This window comes from Dermacentor andersoni, chromosome 11 (genome assembly GCF_023375885.2).
Source record: "Dermacentor andersoni chromosome 11, qqDerAnde1_hic_scaffold, whole genome shotgun sequence".
Classification (NCBI taxonomy): domain Eukaryota; kingdom Metazoa; phylum Arthropoda; class Arachnida; order Ixodida; family Ixodidae; genus Dermacentor; species Dermacentor andersoni.
The window spans coordinates 103,938,800-103,953,252 of record NC_092824.1 but is presented as its reverse complement, the minus strand read 5'-3'; the positions used below and the strand labels follow the sequence as shown (position 1 = coordinate 103,953,252).

General features: G+C 42.7%; 1 protein-coding gene and 1 long non-coding RNA gene across 2 annotated transcripts in view; both read right to left on the bottom strand.

The window, feature by feature from the left end:
- Positions 1 to 8,081, bottom strand: part of LOC126539222 (dynamin-binding protein-like) — a 56,401-nt gene extending 48,320 nt beyond the window's left edge. Inside the window, exons 1-2 of the mRNA XM_050185989.3 lie at positions 7,144 to 8,081; positions 2,086 to 2,263 (exon numbers count right to left, since the gene is read on the bottom strand). Of these exons, the coding sequence (XP_050041946.1) occupies positions 2,086 to 2,263; positions 7,144 to 7,233 (268 nt within the window). The 5' untranslated portion in view covers positions 7,234 to 8,081. The remainder of the gene's footprint in view (positions 1 to 2,085; positions 2,264 to 7,143) is intronic.
- Positions 8,082 to 9,920: 1,839 nt separating this feature from the next.
- Positions 9,921 to 13,645, bottom strand: LOC129386911 (uncharacterized). Its single transcript, XR_008614218.2, has 3 exons — positions 12,875 to 13,645; positions 12,176 to 12,235; positions 9,921 to 10,141 (listed from the first exon to the last, which is right to left on the bottom strand). It is a non-coding gene; the product is annotated as an uncharacterized lncRNA (long non-coding RNA).
- Between the last annotated feature and the right edge of the window lie 808 nt (positions 13,646 to 14,453).

Below are 14,453 nucleotides of genomic sequence, written 5' to 3'. Positions count from 1 at the left end.
ATGCTGACATCAATTTTGCAGACAGGCAGCATGACATGAACATTTTATACATTTAGCAAACCATCCCATTCGGTCATCATCTCAGGATAAAAAGAAAAGGAATATATTAAACGCACCAGACATAGACCTCTGCTTGTAAAGGCTTATCATTGTATCCATTGTATCCAATGCATTGTAAGAGCATTCAGATATCCTTGCATTGTTGCATGCAGTGATAGATTATATTAAATAAATGAATTACAGTGTTATCGGCAGCCCAACAGGAAACACTGATTTTTCATGATAAAGAAATCATTGTAACAGGGATAACAACAATGAAGTGATACGCTACATAACACATGAAAGAAGGAAAGCAATCTGTATAAACCCATAAAAGCACAAGAACCTGGCAGGTCTCACCATAATTTAGTTCTAAAGTTTTAAATAATTACTGACAAACATAAATTTTAAGTTGTAGAAGCTCTTAAACATGTGTCTCACAAATTAAAGGATCATACTTGACGGATATGAAAATAATGAACTATTTATGGATAAGGTTCAGCATTTGTAGCTTGAGCAAAAAAAAAAATGAAGAGAGTATGGCAAACTTTTCTTTTTTTTTTCCATAATTGAATTTGAACAGGGCAAGGGTCAGTGAAAGCAAATTTACAAGATGGTTATCACCGAGAAGCTTTGAGCCCATAGGCACTTCGATGTAATGATTCTGGTATGATCAATATCAGCCATGATTGCCCACATTCTTGCTTTAATTACTGTCTTTATCATTATTCTTTACCCCTCACAGTAGCTCAATCACTATGTTGCGCTGCTGAGCTAGAGGATGCGGGTTTGTTCCCGGCCGTGGTGGCCACATTTCGGTGGAGGTGAAATGCAAAAGCACTTGCACACTTAGATTTAGGTGAACGTTAAAGAACCCCAAATGGTCAAAATCAATCCAGAGACCTCCACTACAACGTGCCTCATCACAAATGTATACTAAACGCAAAGGGTTCTATCTGAGCCTGACTTTTGACCATTAGAAAAAGAAAAACCTTTCCTAAGAATAGTGGCATCAGAGATGTTAGAGGCACCATCACAAATCCTGAAGAGCATTGAGCAGACTCCTAATGGTACCTTTGGCTAAGCCACCCTGGCACCGTGGTAGTGCAGCAGAAATTACGCCAAACACCACCCGAGTTTCACATTCCGCTACACGCCAGACGAACGTGTGAGTCACCAAACGGGACTTTAAGACTTTAGCGCCCTCTGCAAGATACATGCCTAATTTGAAGTTTAGCAGACGACACTGTATCGCATAGGCCACTTATCACTTGCACTCGCCGTGATTCGCAGCAACGTGAACATGGTCAAGCATTTTGTTGACAACAAATGCTTTGAATATGAAGTGACAAATTATTCTTGGGGAACTGCGCTGTCAGCACCTTGCATGTACTCCGACTAAGCCTAAAGTGTTTTCAATATTGAAAAGAAACAACGGAAATGAAAGTTACAGCAGCAAACGCAGAAACCGATGCTTCAGCTTCATAACTCATGGTCGTATGACACCACTACATCAGTGATGAAATTGTTCACCTTCGACGGCTGCTCTTGTCAGGGCTCCCGGTTAGCAGCGATGATCAGCTGCGTGATCTTGGTGACCGATGAGCTACTGGATTCTAGCAGCAAAAGTAGTTTCATGCGAGACACAAAGAGACATGGCTTCCATCGTCACCACATGCTACAATATGGTGCCTGAATGGAACGGCCCACTCTTCGTCTTCTGCTGTCACGCGCTTCTCGACAGGATTGAACCACACCCTACCGTCAATCGCCACCGTGTCATGCACTTGTGTCGTGTTTGCCCCAGCCAAACGTGTGCCACCACACGCGTGGCGTCCAAACAAATGTGCAGCACCACGCGAGTACACTGAAAATGGCACAAGTGCCGTCAGCCACAGGTACCATAACTAGACCACTGCTCTATGCAAGAAATAAAAATATTTGCAAAGAAATTTTCCCATGTCTCGTTGTCTTGAGCTACAAATTTCAAGGCTGCCTGTGAGTGTCGTCTTGTTCAATATTTTTTTCATTCTTCTGTACACTCACCACATCGAAAGGTCAGGTCTCCTGGCACATCAGACGAAAAATCTGCAATGGCAGCAAACAGTTCCTGGCCAGGCGACAACTGTGGCACCTTGACTTCGACCGCAAATGCGGATGGAAATTTTCCTTGCTGGCCGCGGAGGTTACCCAGAGTCCAGTGCTTGTCAACAGCTGCTACGACCTGCACAAAGACCGGCAAGTGGTGCTGAAGAAAGGTGGCTGCCTAGAAGGTCAGACTCATTATTATATCATGCAGCTGCGATGACAGCTGTCAGGCACAATGTTCCGACATTCACGCTCATGTGTTCTACAGCTTCATTGTTCATAGTTACACTCCTGCAATCACTGTTGTAGGTTATAATAGTAGCTCCCTACTAGTAGTGACAACCACATTAGTTTTGGCTTGTCTGTAAACGTATTAGCATTTATAAAATACCTGGTTACCGCAGATGTGTATGGCAGTAACAATGCTGGTAGCGCTTTCTTGTGATGCAGAGTTTAACGAGAGAGCATACAGAGTTAATACTGTAGTGATGCCATATTCTACTCAATTGCTGGTGGAAAGCATTCGTGGTGACATAATCGCTACTTATACAACATAACAGTTTTTCAAACGCATTGTAGCTGGACAAAGGGTCACGAAATTTTGCCACTATTCTTGCTACTGCCATCCACAATTCCGGTAACACCTTATTTCATAAGATTTACTACCATGACCCTTATCTTAAGCAGGAATTACTTTCCCACCCTTCATTCATATCACCTCGTACTGACCATTGTTATAAAGTGCTTGTTCCTCGTCACACTAACCAATACTTTCATTCTTTCATCCCTCAAACTTGTAATGATTGGAACCACTCGCTCACCTCCACTGTATCTATTACAGATCCCAGTGACTTTAAAAATGCACTTGAATATGTTACCTAACATTTGCTTTGTGTTTTTTATTCTCAATTTATTGTTCCCACTCCCTTCTGTAATGCCCTACGGGCCCTGAAAGTATTAAAATAAACAAATAAATAAATAAATAAACACAATAGTCAATTAATGGAAAGAAGCTTGTGGACAAGCTAAACCTCTATATTGTCACATCCCACAACAAAAAATCAACCCCCATCAGCCTAACTTGTGTCCACAGCAGAGCAAAGGCCTCTTACAACAGTCTCTAATTACCTCTGTCTAATTCCTTATTGTCATCGTACCACCTAATCCCCAGCTGTCCTCTAGAGCATTTCTGAAACTTTCCCACCACCCTTTTCATTACTTTATTAGACCACTTGTTGCCTGCTCTAGCACTATGTGACTTTCTCAACTACAATTTCTTCCTCTTAATTTGAACTATAATATCAGTTACACCTGTCTGCCATCTAATTTGCACCGCTGCCTTCCTGTCCCCTAAATCACAGAAGAAAAGAAACATGGTGGAATCAGCTTTGATTGAACCTGAGACTTTTTCCCATTTTGTGCAGTGGTGCTCCAAAACAAAGAAGTGCTTATGTGAAAATAAAGGCATTCTGCCTTAGTTTAGTCAAACCCGAATGTAACAAACCAGGATGAAGTGAATTATTTTTCTGTACCTAACACACAAAACCTACTGACTGATACTCATGTGAAATAATTCCTTCGTAATGAACTGGACATTGAATATGCCGAACTCTGAGTGACGGCTGCCAGATAAGGAAGCCACCTTGTCCGATGCTTTGGGGTGCACTTTTGTAGTGGATGTGCTGTGTGTATACGGTGCCAACGTGGAGGGAAGTGGACTGGGGCAGGTCGACATAATCTTGCACATTGACATTGCTATTTTCGGTGACACTGAGGAACATTTTAAGGCAAAGGCAAAAATTATTGACAACTATGTATGCATAGTTTTGTTTTCAATCAATTTATTCCTTGGTTTCTTCACTAGAGACCACACATTTGTACATGGTGAAGGTATCACAAAAGTTTAGGTTTGTTTCTGGCGAGTTTGGGGGTCTCGAATCACCTTAATATAGAGGAGAGAAGAAGGGGAACTGAGGGGCTCGATTTTGTTAATCATGACCATATAAAGCCAACAGACAATGAAGCCAAGGAAAGCATAGGGAAAATTAGCTGTAGCTGAAATTGAAACGCAGAAAATATTGAAGAAAAGGAAATGAAAGTGGACGAAAAGATAATGTGTCGCTGGTGGGAGCCGCACCCACAGCCTCCGCATTATGTGTGCGTTGTACTACCAATTGTGCTATGGTGACGGCTATCAAACCATCCACTAACTTTGGCATATATGTTTACTAGATCTACTCCTAGGGCTAGATTTCAATTTCAACCACATTCCCCTGATGCTTTCCTTGGCTTCATTGTCTGCTGGCTTTATATGGTCCTGACATACTGAAATACATTTAGAGCACAACCCTGTTCATTATAACTAGGTTCAACTGTAGAACAACCCAACCTATATTAACAAATCAGGTTAACTAATATAGTAGTGTTGCTCAATTTCCAGCTTGTACAACTTTGAACTTTTAATATTGTGCAAGTGTCTATGGCATGGCCATTATATAAGTCTGCGCCTCATACAACAGCAAGAAGCAGTGAAATCAGCGACAGTATGCGCAAGTGCACAAAGTACTCTTGGGTGCGAGTATCATCTACGCTGTTTGCATTGGGAGGACACACACCCAGCCAGGGTTATACGCACAGTCCTGTTTACGAAAAGCCCATGTGAGAGTAGATGTAGACTGAAGATGTTTCATCTGTGATGCACTTTCCATTTTTTCTTCATATTACTGCAACTCGTGCATGTGCCAGAAAATAAAGATAAAAAACAGGAAGGAAACTTACGAGCATGTGCAAGCAATTGTTATGAATAAAAAAAGCAGTAGTGATGATTACAAATACTAAATGAAGGTGCGTGGCCTGGCTATTTGTGGTGATGCACAACAGGGCCTTGCGCATAACTAAGGCAGGACCCGTGCACCCCTGAAGCGAATAGTGTCGAATATGGTATTCAAATTGGAGATATTTCTGTGCACTTCAGCATACTATCGCCGATCTCGCCACTTCTCACTGTTATAAGGTGCTGACACGTGCAATTGAAGCTTGCATGTTACTACTAAAAAATTGCAAAGGATTACAGTCAGTTTTCCAATGCTTGTAGATAATGTTAATGGGTTTCAAACAGATAATCTTAACGAGTTTCATATGGTAGCTGGATGCTAATCGAGTTACTACTGGTGAAGGTTTTTACCTGGGAAAGACTTTTGGAAGCAGATGAAATGTAAAACAGTTTTCTTTTTCCTTAGAACTTTGCTCCATGAACGTAACAAGCAAAATGTGTTCAAGCCTTTAACATCAGTCAATTATAATGCCAGTTTTTTTATGAGCACTTTTTTTTTCTGTGAGGGTAACAGCTAATGAATTTGGTAATGCTGTTAGCTTTTACTGCGAATTTCTTCACCACCATAATTTTGTCAAGCACTTCTTACGTGCAGAAATCTTTTATAATTGTCAGTTCTCTGTAAGACTCTCCACGAGCTGTTTGTTCCAGGTGCTTCTCAACATATAAAATAATATAACTTAGTAGCATATATGTGTGCAAACAAACAGAAAGAAGATGATTGTGAGAGATAAAAGTTAAGAAATGAGCAAACAAAACTGTGTGTTATTGCGTCTTCCCTTACAACAGTTTTAGTATTGAAAAATTGTGCGCATGCGTTTGTTTCCTGTTTTCAAGTACGAGGTATGCACATCATTTGCTGCTTCAATGAGATTATACAGTCTCACAACAGACCTTGTTCATTCCTGTAGAACAAACAAAATGTCCCGTTTTTTGCAGATCGCGCTAAGTACAAATTAATGCAAGACTCGAACGCACAGAGCTTGCAGCACCCTTTGCATGCTGTATTTCATACTGTTCACTCCATAACGGTACATATAGTGCACTTGTTATATAGACTGTTGCACTGCCGTGAAAAGCATGATCTGCTGGTCACTGAGGCATACAGGTAAATAATTAAGCACAGAAAGCATATTACAAAAAGAGCGTTCGCTCTGCGACCTTGGCCTTTGAGCTGAATTCCCGTGGCAGCTCAAACGTTCCTGCAAGAGTAGTCATTCCTGCAAATGAGCACGTCGTAAATCGCCGTGCAAATGCAAGATCAGCATTGCGATTTGTTGGGTGTGTTGGTAAACTGACTTGGAAGGCATATTTAGCGCCAGCGAACAAGGACAGACGGGAGACGACACCACAATGAGCTAATGCAAGATGCAAGATGACTTTTTTTGTCGGTGACTAGTGTGATGTTAAAAACAGGCCCGTTATACAGCCAAGAAGGTGCCATGTCCGACAAACGCAGCTATCAGAGGAGGCGTTGCTGCTTGCACCGACAAAATGCGTTCGTTACGGTTCACGGCTCCTAAAAGCGCGTTTTTATGTGTAAAGGAAAAACGGCGCACGAACCCGGAAAAAAATGCTGTTTCATGGAACGCTTTGCCAGCAAGGTGCACGGAAGATTTCAAGAAAGCGAACGGTCAACGAAACAACGAGCGAAACATGAAACCACGTAGTACGCACGCGAGCACAACACCCACACAAGTACAAAAAAAAAAAAAAAGCATGCGAAACCGTGAAAATACGCGCGCGCGTGCGAAACCACAAACCAACGCCATCCCACGCAATTTAAGCCCTTGCGTTGCGTTAGCAGTTAAGCACAAGAATGTGCCGAAACAAGGCCTTAATTCAGACAACCCGAATTCAAAGGGGGGCACAAACGTGCACCTTGAAATGGTACGCGAAACTTCCAGGATTTCAAACCTTCAGCGCCAATTTCTGTTAGCTGTTCGCGATGTATGAAAAGCCAGCGACCTCGACTAATAAGCGTTGTTGTTGCCATGAGCAAAAAATAAGCATAATGAAACAAATGAGACAACCACGGCACGCAAGCCGAAACTGCCTCCGAGGCCGTGGTTACCATTTTAGTTGTGCAGAGGTTTCGATGCCCAAAAAGAGCTCAACAAAAAAGGCCAAGAGAAAGGCAAGCAATCGCACACGGCGGTTAAGACGCGTTAAATTACTCTCACCTGAATCAAGTCTCCGTTCTTTATGGGAAGTTCTCCTTCGAGACCAGAACTGAAGTCGTACAGAGCCTTCACAAGAGAGCCGGGCTCCATCGCGTATTAGATACACCGAAGTCGTCACTGCGGGCGCCGCATTCCAGACGAAATGGAAATTCTCACCGGCAACACACACACACACTTTATCGCGCTTGACAGCTGTCCAATGTCCAACAATCGGCGGGCGATGCACGAAGCAACAAAAGCCCGCGCGGTAAGGAGACAACAGCCGCGAACGGCAGGGGTTGCAGTTGTCGGCCGAGTTCAGAAACCAGTGGCGGCGGCGTCGACGAAGCTGGGATATGCGAGTCGTACGAGGCACGTAGCACGGCCGCCTCGAAACGCGGTCGAAAGCGGCGGATCGTGTTTGTCGGACGGGGCTGGAGAGAAGATTCCCATCCGCGGCCTCTTTAGAAGCGTACAACGCTTCGGTACATCGTGATCGCTACTACAACATAAGCGCGCCATCAGTAAAACGCATCGCCCCGTGCAATAACACAATAATAATAATTCGATCGTAAAAATTCAAAACAAACAACCGGCGACTGTGGCGCACCCTGGCGATAGCTTTGCATCGAAAATGGCACAGAGTTTCTGGCAATTTGGCAAATTGGAGAGTTTTTTTTTTTTTTTTTATAGGCAAATCGCATCGGTGCGCACCAGGCATAGAGTTTCTCACTCTATGGCACCGGGTGCCCAAACGCGCCATTGCATCTATTTGCATAGAGTTTCAAAATAAATAGTAGTACACTCCAAAAACAGTTGCACCCTTTGGGGTGTATATTTGTCCCACAACGATAATCGTCATCTGTCTTGCCCGCGTTTCCCTTCTTTAACGCTGCGAGCCCGGTACTTCCCAGTCAAGAACGGCATGCGCGTTATCAGTGTGACGCAGCATTCTCGACAGGAAAGTAGCGAGCGCCGAGTTTCCAAGAAAGGAAACGCAAGCAAGGCAAATGACGATTATCCTTGTTGGACAAATATACACCCCAAAGGGTGCATGCAACCTGTTTTTAGAGTGCACAATCCAAGAAAAGTTTACACCCTTTGGGGTGTATATTTGCCCCACAATTACCGATAATCGTAATCTGTCTTGCCCGCATTTCCTTTCTTGAAAACGCTGCGCTCGCTACTTTCCTGTCGAGAATGCTGCGTCACACTGATAACGCGCATGCCGTTCGTGACTGGGAAGTACTGCAGGCTTGCATCGTGAAAGAAAGGAAGTGCGGGCAAGACAGATGACGATTATCGTTGTGTGGAAAATATATACCCCAAAGGGCGCAACTGTTGGAGTGTACACTTTCAGACAGAAGTATACTCTTACACTCTAATAGTTTACACCCTTTGGAGTGTATATTTGTCCCACAACAATAATCGTCATCTGCCTTGCCCGCGTTTCCTTTCTTTAACGCTGCGAGCCCGGTACTTCCCAGTCACGAACGGCATGCGTGTTATCAGTGTTACGCAGCATTCTCGACAGGAAAGTATAGCGAGCGCCGAGTTTTCAAGAAAGGAAACGCAAGCAGGGCAAATGACGATTATCGTTGTGGGACAAATATACACCCCAAAGGGTGCAACCGTTTTAAGAGTGTGTATACGACGAGGAATGCATAGAAAATTTGCATCAGACCTAGCTATACATATAGATACGCTAATTAGTTATTATCTTGTGAGGTGGGAGGGGGGCAACTGGATCAATACCCACGAAACACGCAAGCAGCTATTTGATGTCTAAAAGATGTCTTGAACGGCTAATTTAAAAGCCTAGTAGCTGTCTTGATCAAGACATTTTGTAGCCATGGACGTCTAGAAGTACTTCAGTAAGCCCTGCTAACGTTACGCTAAAAGTTGGCTAATGGACAGCTTGACAAGAACAACTGAAGACATTTATTAGACATTCCCTCAAATTTTTGCGGCAGCTGTTACAGTAACACGACGTTTTCCCACAGTTACAATTTATTTTAAACGAGGCATGGACATCAGAAAAAAAAAGTTTATATTGTCGGATAGAGTGATGCACAGGTAGTTTTTCCAGATGTGAACCATGGGAATAGTGTAGTAAGACCTCATTGGTCAATTAGTGCTTTTTAATTAGACCAATCAATTGAATGCCGCCTGTCAGAATTATTTTGCAAATGAAACAAGATCTGCATTGTATGATGATATCATTCCAATGTTCACCCATTGACCTAAACAAGAACATCTCTGCATGAAACACGTCATTATTGACAAAACTTCGCCCTGCTGGGTTCCACCAAATTGAAATAGCCTCTAGCAAAGAAAAATTGTCAGTGATGCTGCAGTTCAGGCAAAAATTACATCCTGGTTTCAGCTACAGGGGGCACAATAGCATTACACCAGTATACGAAACAGAACACTGTGCTGCAATGAGTTAAGAAATAAAGGATAGTACACATCTGGGAAAACACTCTGCGAACCACTCTAACTAGCAATATAAATATATTTTATCTGATGTCCATGCTTCACTTAAAAGTAAATTGTAACTTACTTTGTGGGTGCCTCTTGTAAGTAACGCCACATGCTTGCACAGCATCACGCAGAAATAATGGCCAGTTCTTCGGCATATCATCCATTAGTGAATGCCTTGTACGTTGCATGTTACCAGAACTGAAAGATAAATAATAATATGCTGTTATTTTTTTTCATAAACTGTACGATGAGCTTTTCATGCATAAAAGATGAGTGCAAGCGAAAATGCAGCAAGACATCAACTTCACACCATGTCACATACTCATACTTTATTACCTAATAAATCAGAAAAGACGCAGAAAGTGTAATCAACAAGAGTGACAAAAAGCAGCAAAGGTGATTATGGATAAATCTTGAAGATGATTGCCGCCGCTGCCAGAGTAGGCCAGCCTTCGTAGGAGAGCACTTGCTGCCCACAAAAGCTTGCTGTCACAGGCCACGCGTGACGGTTCTTGTAGACATAGGCAAGGAATACCTGCACAGAAGAGGAAAAAGAAGGCGAGGGAGGAAATGGGAATATTGAAATCGGAACTTCAATTAGTAATATGTGCTAAGTAAGAAGTTTGCTCACATTAAAAATAAATTTAAGCACTCCTTTCTCTTAAATTATGGGTACCTTAAGGTAAAAAGGTTAAAGGTTAAGGTTAAAATGACTAGTATATTTCCTATCATAAGAAGCCAACAAACACTGACACTAAGGACAACATAGGGGAAATTACTTGTGCTTAATAAATGAAATAAAGAAACGATAAATTAATGGAAATTAAAGTGGATGAAAGAACACCTTGCAGCAGGTGGTAACCGAACCCACAACCTTCGCATTTCGCATGCTATGCTCTACCAATTGAGCTACAGCGGCGTCGTTTTCCCATCCACTTTCTTGGGTATTTATGTGTTCTAGTAGAACCCTGGGAGTGCTAGCCAGCGCCACAACTCGGAGACCTTGTTCCTGCCATATAGTCATTAAGTTGCATAGCAGAGTCAGCCTTTAAATTATTATATGGTGTTTTGTGGCTAAAAAGCCACTTATCAACCTGTGAAACAAGTCTGAGAAGCTTCCTGCAAAATATAATCAGTTTAAAACAGTAATTCACTCTGCAGGTAAATGATGTACTAACTTAATTAAAAGGTGAAATAGCATTTTATATTGTTAAACTAAAAGCAAGTTTGGCATTTTGCACTGCCTAGCTGTTGCCTTCTTTTCAAACTTAAACATGACACAGTACAGAGTAAGCAGGTAGCATGCAAAGGAGGATTGGTGATAAAATAGTGTTCCAAAGCAACACTCCTAGCTGGATCAATTACTTTTGTTGATATATTTTCATGTGACCCCAATTGGTTTAGGGCAATACCTCGCACAAATGATGCAACACCTTGGATGATGCGTCACACAAAATTGAAAGTATCTCATGATGTGATCAAACGATAACATTGCCCACTGTCTTGGAAGTGTTAACATGCTGTTTGCGCAAGAAAGTGCAAAGTGATTCATATAGGTAGCAAATTCATCAGTGCATCTATAGCCTCAGGTAATTCTGAGAATCTATGTTGACTCGCAGTTGAGAAGCCACTGCACACAAAAAGGTGTATTCAAGTAATGGTCCATGCTGAATAATTTCCCACCTAGTGAAAAGGCAAGTGTGGCAGGCTAATGGGCTAGGGCAAATAGATTGCTAAATTCTGATAACACCTCCAATGATATTATTGAAATAGGTGATAAAAAACAGCACAGGTAAAATTGCAGTTATGACAAAATTTTAAAAGCACCTCTGCAAACTGCTGGAACCCTGAGCATCATGCCTGTTCTACACGCACATATGTTGCAGCGCAATCTACATCTCAGACGCAGGCGCCTCCACACATCACTTTGTGATCTCCTCACAATAAGGTTAAAAAACAGTCTGGCACAAGCTACCTGATGTGATTCATTTTGCAAGCGCCAGCCAAGTGCTGATGGTGGTAGAGCGAAATGGAAGTTTGTCCTTGTATGGAAGCCTCGGCCCATGTTTTATCAATTCTAGCGGCAAAGCACACCTTTTACAGCACACATAAATCTTAAATTACACTGCTTGCTGATGCTGTACAGTAAATTCCTGTAAAGAAACTAAATCACACAGAAAACATTTAGAATACCAAACTATTCAAATACTGGCTTGAATACATTTGTGCATTAGGGAAGCAAGGTGTAATGTACACTGTTGTAGCAAATTTTTACTCATGTATGGTACACCTGTATGACACAGCAGAGTTAATTTTTGAGTTCTTACATAGCAATGACTACCTACAGGTACATTTTGTAAGGCTTAGGGAAACTAATTATTAGTAGAACTGTGTATGTACACTGGCACTGAGAAATTGGTTATAATAGTGGCAGCTTATAATGGACCAGCGCAAAAAAAATGCCCGTTTGTGAGACACCAACTGGCTATTTTACCACGAAGCACTCCCTGGCCTTAACCCATATAAAAAGCACTGGGAGGACCAGAGAGGGTACAGTACATTGGCTTACACTGATCATGATGTCCCGTCATCCAGCTAGCGCCAAGGTACAAGAAGGATGTCCAGCTGTCTATAGAGTGAAAGGAACAAAATAAGATAGCATCAAGTGCAATTAGATAGCATTTGCAATTACAACTAAGGTGACTCAGTCACAGTCATTCAATAATAAGTGCCAAGCTGTCGTGTTTTCACTCCCAGATGAAGCGCCTACTAGGTTAAAGGTTTTGCTGCTTATTTAGAACAAAACACAAGTGAAATTTGTACATCAGCAGACGATTTAATTTGGAATTGTATAGATGAGGTAAACATTGCAGTTATATTTTTTGTTTTGCTATAAAGTGGGAACGCTACAAACTGCATAGTTACTGACACACACGCGCGCACACGCAAGAACAAAAGGACACAAAATAGGGCGAGTTCAGCCTGGTTCAGCATTACAGCCAGCGCGTCGTCTTCGAATGCACTCCTTTCGGTTGGTTCGTGCTACGTCAACCACAAAGACTAACAAGCAGGGCAAAGTTCTGACTGGTGTTGCGGAAGTCGTGGAGCGCGGTATTGCTGAACGGCTGAACACAAGCAGAACCCTCGTATAAAAGTAATGACGAAAACTCGCAGGGCAGAAGAGCCCATATATCAAGAACTGTCGCGGGTAACACCTAAGAATATTCACATTGTTGACGAAAAACGAAGTGCAATGTATTTCACTTACCGGAAAAAGTGTTATCCGAACGTGCGACGTACAAAGACGCACCGAGACACGAAGGCGGCGAACGCAGATCCCGCCATTGTGGTAGTAAGCCGTCGGCGAAAACACGCAATACAGCCGATGTCACGAAGCACTGACGCAAAACACACGGCAAACAGCATCAGCACAGCTAAATGACTCCAATTAATATCCAGTATAAATGTACAGAACGGCTTAGAATGACGCACAACTGGCATAACGAACCCACGACCAGCCCACGACCGAAACATTGCGGGCGGCAGTGGCCGTTTTTTCAAACTTCCTGCCTCCCAGTGTTTCCAGCACAGAATGAGATGTCGGACAAATTTGGATTGTGTCGCCGAAGTAATCGCAGCGCGGTGGCTCTGTGACACCGCTGTGCAACGCCGGCGTTTCGCTCCTGCTGCTGTCAGTATACCTGCTGCGCGAGCATAGAATGGCTTCCAGGCGTCGTGTGCGCGCCCCGTATGGGAAACAATAACACGCCCTTGATTGTTGAAGTTCTGGTGTGAAATTATTTAATATCAAAGCCAATTAACTTATGTTGCTTCCAACGAGTTCGATTTGTCTGTGGCGTCTTTTATTCGCTAACGCCGACGGCCAACGGTAACCGCACTTTTAACACGCCGTTTGGCATTTTATGCACTTTTAGACAAAAAGATCTAGAAAAGTTCTTGAGTTAGACATTCTGAATGCGTTTACCAAAACAGACTCTAGTGACACCAGTAGTGGGTTTTGCCGCAGATAGAATATATACTAGCATATTCCAAGTGCTCAGGTAATGTTTAGAAGAAATTCTATTTTCAGTCTTATCATAGACCAAAACGTCTATAGCCGTTTGTAGCCGTTTCAAGAAGTTTTTAAGAGGTTCTGTGTTTCGTGGGTACGCAGGGCACACAACAAATGTGAACTGTTGTTATCGTAAAAATTAAGCGTGCTGTCACTATATATAAGCAGAGAGATGTGCCGTGCCGTCATGCCAGTGAGTGCCGCCTTTGGCCGTGCAATGACATCCAAACCTTTTACGCTTAATTATATAAAAGTGAAACGTAGCCGGTTTCTACCGATAGAATAGTCCCAAGTGTGCTTTTTGAATTGTTATAAATGCAGGTAAATCTGGAAATTATACAACGCGTCGTAGATGTTTCGATATTGAAAACTGTATACAGAAACGGAACGGCGATTTGCACGTTGCGCCGACAATGTTCACACGCCGATAACGGGAGCTGCGGGTGTTTCGCGACCCTGCCACCAAAAGTTTCGTACAGTAATTATCGTTTGAAACTCTATCGTTAAGCAAAACACTCTTAAGCAAAATTACACCCTTTTGCCACACAACGATAATCGTCATCTGTCTTGTACGCATTTCCTTTCGCTAACGCGACGAGCCCGGTACTTCCCAGCAACGAACGGCATGCGCGTTATCAGCATGACATAGCATTGCCGACAGGAAAGTAGGGGCACGGCGTTTTCAAGAAAGGAAACGCAATGCAGATGACGATTATCGTTGTGTGGCAGAGATACGCCCCAAAGGGTGTAACTTTGCATATAAACTCTAAAAACA